The 7,545-nt window shown below is 53.2% G+C and overlaps 1 protein-coding gene across 8 annotated transcripts in view; it reads left to right on the top strand.

The window, feature by feature from the left end:
• The window catches only part of TNIP1 (TNFAIP3 interacting protein 1), a 51,384-nt gene that overhangs the window by 18,767 nt on the left and 25,072 nt on the right, over nucleotides 1–7,545 (top strand). For 6 of the 8 annotated variants that reach the window (XM_015565625.1, XM_006766266.2, XM_006766267.2 and 3 more), the window contains exons 2-3: nucleotides 4,838–5,009; nucleotides 6,171–6,323. In XM_015565625.1, the coding sequence (XP_015421111.1) occupies nucleotides 4,874–5,009; nucleotides 6,171–6,323 (289 nt within the window). In that variant the 5' untranslated portion in view covers nucleotides 4,838–4,873. The remainder of the gene's footprint in view (nucleotides 1–4,837; nucleotides 5,010–6,170; nucleotides 6,324–7,545) is intronic. The other 2 variants (XM_015565624.1, XM_006766270.2) reach the window with 1 other exon arrangement.

The raw sequence follows: 7,545 nt of genomic DNA, 5'->3' as shown, positions 1-7,545 counted from the left end.
GGCCCAAGATGCAGCCAGTCCCCAGCAGCAATAGATCGGTCCGATTAAATCCCCTGTGGGCCTCAGTTTCCTCATCTTTGAGCATCAGCCCTGCCTTCCTCCCAAGGCTGTGTGGCAACCAGAGGGAAAAACAGTGCTTTGGAAACTACTAGGTATTTTGCAAATGTTACTGATGTGCAAATTTCCATCGTTTGGGTGGCCCGGGAGCCCTCCTCCCGGTGACAGCACATGACAATCTCAGATGGACTGAAGCACTTCAGGGCAGAAGCTGGGGTGTACATTTAAATCCGAATCTCACCTTTTTCAACCCTCTTCTTGGGTGGAGACTGCGATTTGGACCCATGCTCATCCCCCCTCACACTTCCTTAGCTGCTGCCTGTCACCCTGCCACCTCCTCTTTTTTGGGGGGCTGGTGGCTCCTCCTGTTTCAACAGCATCATTTTACATCTTCACTCTGTGGTCCCTGCCTGGCCTATCTGTCTAGGTCCCTTTCTGCCCCTAAACTGGGTCTCTCAGGTTCCAGTGGGCACCCCTGGGCCCCTCGGGGCAGGGGGTAGGGACACCAGGTCCCTTTCTGCCCCTAAACTGGGTCTCTCAGATTCCAATGGGCACCCCTGGGCCCCTCAGGGCAGGGGGTAGGGACACCCCCACCTCACCCCCTGCCCCGAGCTGAGGTTTCGTTTTGGAAGAAGGTCCGAGCTGGCTGCCTCTTCACTGCCGTCTGTTTCTGTTTATGGAAGGCGGCTGGTGTCCTCTGCTGATCTGTAGCTGCCGGAACAAGGCCCAGGTGGATATGGGGTCAGGGCCAGACCCCGCAGGCAGGCTGGAGAGAGCAGAGACCTTCTGGTTCCAGTCCCGTCCTGACTTTTGGTGATTTTGGTCTTCGTGCTCTGGCCCTGACTGGTGGCCTTCATATCATGAGGGAGAGTCGGAGGGCCCTAGGACCCTAGGCACTGAGCTCCTGCACTGCCCCAGGCGACGGGTGGGATCTGTGACCCCACATGCTGCCAGCCTGGCGGGCAAGAGAGTGTAAAGCCGCCTCTTATCCAGAGAGCCCCTGGACGCCTGGGAATGGTCTCGGTCTGGGCCTGGCCTCATTGCCCTTGGAGATTCCTGTGCAGCTCCGTCATCCTGGGTATGATCCTCTCTCCAGGAAAGGGTAAAAAACCACCCTGGCCAGGAGGAGATTCCTGTCTGCCCAGCAGCATCCTGGAACTGCTGACGAACATCTGGGCGTGAGGTCAGCAGGACGTGGAAATTCCCCATTTTCCTCTTTGTCTGTCTTTCCTCCAGAAGCCCAGGCCCTCCCCTGGGTGGCTCCTCTGACCTCCAGAGAGGGTTTCTCACAGGAGGCCCTTTCGCCTTTCTTCATCCACCCTCTGCCTGTTCTTCTCCCTGCTGAGGCTGGAGGTGGGGAAAATAGCACTGCCTGCCCCCTCTTTGGCTTCTCCTGAACCTCCTTCCCTGTCAACCCCCAGTGCCGAGGAAGAGCCTGAGCACTGTGTGGTTTGCAGGATGTGGAGATGGGCTTTCAGTTCCTCTATCTTGCATCCTGCCGTGCCGCCTGGCCCTACATCTGGGCATATCTAACAGAGCACGGCCGTGCCAGCCCTGATTCTACAAGTGTATGGTTGCTCAGAGTGCCTCTGGTCAGTGGGTCACGGTCAGGCTCTTGGATGTTTGCACATGGCCTCTCAGGAAGCAGGGGTAGGGGCTCCCCCAACCCTATCTCTGCTCTGATTAGAGGTGTATTGAGGCTTTCTTCTGGACCACTCTGAAGATACCTTGGTGGACAAGATGGACTCGGTCTGGCTCTCCTGGAGCTTCTAATCTATTGGGCAAGCCAGATGTGAAGCAAAAAGCATACCCAAATTATCACGTGAAGTCATCTGTCAGTTCCATTCTGGGTGGGTGCGGAGTGGTGAGCAGGAACCAGGACTCCTGCCGCCCCTTATCACCAGAGGTGGCTACCAGTCCTTTCCAGCTTTCAGCCTTCCCCTTGGTGAACTTCATTCAGCTGTCAATCATGGCTCACCTTCCAAGTGCCAGACCTGTGAAAACAGGGAGTTCTCCGTCAAATGTGCGAATGCTTATGGCACTCAGATACATTCCACAGTGGTCAGTAGGTTTTGCTAGAGCAGCACATGAAGAGAAAGGGGAGCATCAAGGAAGTCCCCCCTCCCTCCCTCACACACCTACCAACATTTCTGAGTACCTTGCTCTGTGCCAGTCATTGCGTTAGTGCTTTACCCACACTGCCTCTTAATTCAGTGAACATTTCAGGGCTTTCTTGTTCTACTGTGTAGTACTGACCTTTCAGCTTGAAAAAAGCCCCCTCCCCCCACCCCCAAGCTGGGTGATGACTTTTGTGTAGGGGGGCAGGCTGCTGTCCTTCGCCTCCGTGGGGCCCAGCAGGGTGTGGGTGCCTTGAGAAGGGCGTGGGTGTATTCGTCTTCTCTGTCAGGCTTTCGCGGAGGGGTTCTGCTCACCAGAACTTTATTTTTCATTCTGACCTATGGCAATGTGGACCCTCTGGCCAAAATCCTTGTTATTTCTTACGCTTCAAGGCAGGGGACACTGCCCAGAGGGTACCTAAGAGCCCCATGTTACCTGCTCAAGTGTAGCAGGGGGCAACTGGGCTTTCTTAGGCAGAGCTGGCTTTTCATCTCCCCTGTCACCTGCTGGCCATGTAATCCTGGCTCACTTATAACATGAGGACAATTTAGTATGTATTTTAGGGTCATTTGCAGCTTACCTGAGATAGTGCACCTGATACATTCAATGCCTGGCATGTAGATAATTCATGGATGATGGCTGTTACCATTAGTCCCTTTTCACTTTTCTTTCAGGGATCACTGTGGGGATAGTGATCTTGGGAGGGAGGTTTCAGGGCCCAAGTCCTTCTGAGGTCCCAGTGGAGGCCTTTGGAACTCCTTTGTTTTGGGAAGCTCTTTGTAGGTCTGGAGGCTGGATCCGTTTTTCAGCCTCAGAGCCTTTGCACTCACTGTTGGGTCTGCCTGGAGTATTCTTCCCCCAGATATCTGTCTGCATAGCTAGTTCCCTCTCCTCCTTCAGATGTTTGCTAAAATAACCCCTTCTCTGTGAGGCTTTTCCTAACAGTTCCATGTACAATTAAAGTCCCTGCCTCGTGCTTCCTGTTTAAATTTTGTCCATAGATATTTTCATCACTCCTAATACTGTGTCTGTCTGTCTGTGTATCTGTCTGTCCATTATCTATCTATCTGTCACATCCGCCACTAGAATGTAAGCTGCATAAGGGATTTTTGTCTGTTTTGTTAGCTGATAATTTCCCAAACTAGAACCTGGCAAGGAGTAGGTGCTCATTAAATAATTGCTGAATGAATGAACAAATGCAAGAACGAAGTTTCTCTAATAAGTCACAGAACTAGGATTCTAAAATCAAATGAAAGAAAGCAGATGAAATTGAACAGATTATGTGAAACACTTGAGCAAGTAGTTAGTGGTTTGGTGGAAAATTCATCTGTTCAGTAGAAATGGAAGGGACAGACCATGCATGATATGAGAGTAAAAGAGAATGACAGTGTCAACTAGTATATTAAATATTAGTCAGGGTTTTTTTCTTCTTTCTTTTTAAAAAAGATGACATACATATAAATGGAACTTGGGATTGCATTGACTGGCTTATCTGTTAGGGCATAAGCATTTCACTATAAAGTCCTCATTTAGTGACAACTTTCATTTCCCCTCTGCAGGGAGGGGAAGGGACTGCCCATGATTTCATAGTGAGTTAATGGTTAGACCACTTATTTACTTAGTGTTTATTGGGCACTCTTTTATAGCTAACTAGGAGCCCAGTGCATGAGTTTGTGCACCTTGAAAGGAACTGTAGGCTGAGAGGCTGCATGGGCACAGGGGCAGGTCTCGGCCCATCCTCTGAGCCCTAACCTGTCCCCTCCCACTGTGGCCCCCAGTCCCCTGTCTGCCAGCAGCCCTGCTCTTGCCGCTGCTGCTCCCATGGGCTGATGGCACTGGCCCCACTTTCACCCACTGACAGCATAGAGTGATTGGGGCTGGCGCCAGCAGTGGGTGCGAGCAGTGGCTGCTGCCCTGATTGCCCCTTAGGAGCAGGGTGAGGTGGAGAAGCCCTGAGGGGTGATTGAGGCTGGTGCCAGCAGCAGGTGCAAGCACTGGGTGGGACCGCGGCACACAGGAGCAAAGAATTTTCAGTAACTACCAGAGGCTCATCCCAATGACAGCAACCTGCACCCCACCTTGGTCTGGTGTCCCCACTCAACTGCTCCACCATCGAATTTAGCCCAGACCCGCCATGTTCCACACTCTGCCACCTGCTGCTAACGCCCACCAAGTTCCATGCACACACACCCTGGTGGTCAGCACATGTCATAGTGACCAGTTGTTCAGTTGTTCAGTTGTTCCGCCGTTCGGTCTATTTACATATTAGACTTTTATTATATAGGATACTGTGCTGGGTTCTGGGGATGCTGTGATGCAGGGACCCTGGCCTTCTGGGCCCCACCAATAGGACATGAACTCAAGTATTTTTACTCCAAGTCTAGTGCTTTCTTATACTCCATCCACATTGTACTTCATAGTTGATTGCTGTTGCAAAGGAACCAGCAGTGAGTGCAGTGAGGCCGCTGAAAGAGACTGATGCCATTCTTAGGTTGCATTAATAGAGGCAGAGCATCCAGACCAAAGGAGGTGACTGTCTTGCTCTGTTATCTGTGGCCAGACCAGTCGAAGTGCTATGTTCTCTTCTGGGTTATGGGGACTACCTTCTGGGGCACCTCAATGGCCTGGTCAGCCCCCTGATTTCCTGCTGTTGTCCTTACAGCCAGGCGGGCACCCCAGCAGGGGCTGAGCCACCCTCATGGAAGGGAGAGGACCATACCGGATCTACGACCCTGGGGGCAGCGTCCCTCCGGGAGAGGCGTCCACAGCTTTTGAGCGCCTAGTGGAGGAGAATTCCCGACTAAAGGAAAAAATGCAAGGGATAAAGATGTTAGGTAAAGCAGACGCTGCACTCTCCCTGCGAGCCATCTCCCTGTAGCCTGCAGTGCCAGCTGGCATATGCCTCCACCCATGTCATCCCTCTGCCCTTCCCGGCCCTGCGCTGGCTCCTGCCCCACAGCTGTGTCTTTATGCACTTCCATAGCCCTGAGTCCTCAGCACCCAAGAGCCATGGTGACAGGACTCAGAATACCCTCAGGGGCTGAGAAAGAGGTGTGGAGTTAGGGAGAGCGAGCTAGAAGGCCCATTTTGTGGATGTGGAAACAGAGTGGCCTTATTTTCCAGAACACCAGCGAAGGGGGAGCTGGCATCATCTGGGCAACCAGGGCTCGGTCCCCAGGTGTTGGAGCAGGGAGCCAAGCTTGGCTTAAAGCAGACGGGAGTAGGTCCCTTGATTTCTCTTTTCCTGGCTTTTGCTCAAGCTGTTCCCACTGCCAAGGAGCTCCACTTGCCTTGCATGACTGTCATCCCCATCCATCAGCACCCAGCTCAGATGCCACCTCCTCCTCCACGACATTCCGTGATTTCCCCGCTGAGGGGTCTCTCTGTCCTCCACACTCCTACAACTACTCCTTTGCCTTGCTGCCACCTTCGCTGGTCTTAGGCTTTGGGGGCGAGCTCAGTTCCCCAATTTTCCAAATGCTTTCCCCTTGCTTCACAGACCTCTGCTTAAAATGGCAGATTGGGGAACGAGGAGTAGAGTTGCCTCTTCTCCACCTGTGGGAGAAGGACGACTGAGGCCCAGAGGGTGATTGGCATTATCAAGGGGCTCGTCCCTTAAGACTGCCCCTGACTGTGGGTGCAGGCTGTGGGTGGCCCCTGGGTGCCATGATGGTAGGTTTAAGAGAGCCCTGACTTTCTGGAGTCCCAGCCAGCTGTGGCGGGATGGAGCAGGAAGAGGGAATCAGGGGCCAGGAGTTTGTCCTAGATTCCCCTCCACCCCTTCCCTGATTGCAGGGCCCTCTTCCTTAGGGCCTGTCTCTGATTGTGGGCTGGAATGATGTTTGTCCCACTCAACCCATGAGGCAATGGTGGCAGTAAAGTCCAGGGTCTGGAGCTTCCAAAGCCAGGCCGAAGCAGGTTTAGGGCACAGGGTGGAGAACCCGCGTACAGTGCTGAGTAATTCCTCTTGCTCCTCCTTTCCCCGTTCTTTCCAGGGGAGCTTTTGGAAGAGTCCCAGATGGAGGCATCCAGGCTGCGGCAGAAGGCAGAAGCGCTGGTCCAGGACAGTGAGCTGGGCAAGGACAGGCAGCTGCTCCCACCACCGTCTCCCACTTTGACTTCCTTCGACCACCTGCCTGAGCTCACAGGTCCAAGGGCACCAGCTTGTCCTCTGCCTTTCCTTGTAACTCCCAGCTCCCAAAACCCTCAACAGTGGACCCCTTCCTGTTTAGAAGTCCACATCTCCTCCACTTACCCTTGGGCCACAGGCCATCCTTCCCGTCATGTTTTGGATGGGACTCTGCACTCCCGAGGCCCTTGCAGACATCAGTTATGGATCACAGCAATCCACTGTACCCGAGATATGGCCTCAAGATCTTTATCAGATAAAGATCAGCATATTTATGCAGCAAATATTTAATGAGCAGCTGCTATGTACCAGGCCGAGCGCACCAGGCATCTACTTCAGGTCACTCAGAGTTGGCACATGAGTCAGTAGCTCTCTGGTCTGGCTTCTCTCCTTCCATTTTAAAGCTGGGGAAGCTGAGGCCCATGGAAGAACCTGGCCTTGACTATCAGCCTGCTGCAGTGTATTTCAGATGTAAGGGCACTTATGTTACCTATTGCTGGAAAGTGCTGACTGCGACTAAAGGTTAAAGTCCTGCATGTGTTCACCATGCATTCCTCTGGCATGTCTCTGGGTCCAGGGCAAGGTCTGGGGCCCGGGGGGAAAGGTCTCCTCCACCTGTGGGGCTCAGAGGCCTCCTGCTGCAGCCCCACCTACTGCAGCAGCCCAGGCCAGCGTGCCAGCCTTCCTTTTGGCTGGCAGTTACATGGGCTGAATGGACACATGGAGGAAAGTGAGGACCTCAGAATCCACTGTGCCCATCAGTGGGTGTTTCCAGTCTCCACTTGTCCCTTCAGCAATGTTTGCTGAGTCCCAGATTGGTGCCGGGCCCATCCCCAGGGTGAGATGTGAAACTACCCTCAAGGGACTCCCTATGGCAGGAGCCCCAGAAGGTTGGGGGGTGGGGAGCCAAGTGTGAGTCCTGGTTTTTCAATCACTGGCTCTGTGAATTTTCCATGGCTCAGTTTCCTTACCTTTAAAATGGGAATTTGGAGCCGCCATGAGAATTGGCTGAGATAATACATATAAAAACGCTTTGTTACTTGTTAATGGTCATCCTGTCATTGTTGAGGCAGGTCTAAGGTAGCAAAAAGCAGTGGCCAGCAAGTCCAGGGAAGATGGTCTGTCTGCCCAAGTTCTGTCCCTGCCATTCCAGGGCCGGTCCCTGGGCCTGGTGGGACCACCTCCCATTTTCCCAGACTCATGGAGGAAACTCGGAGATGTCTTCTGGCCAGGACTGTCCT

The sequence above is a fragment of the Myotis davidii genome, unplaced genomic scaffold, assembly GCF_000327345.1.
Source record: "Myotis davidii unplaced genomic scaffold, ASM32734v1 scaffold18, whole genome shotgun sequence".
Lineage (NCBI taxonomy): Eukaryota > Metazoa > Chordata > Mammalia > Chiroptera > Vespertilionidae > Myotis > Myotis davidii.
The sequence above is the reverse complement of the archived record's forward strand: the minus strand, read 5'-3'. Positions and strand labels throughout refer to the sequence as shown.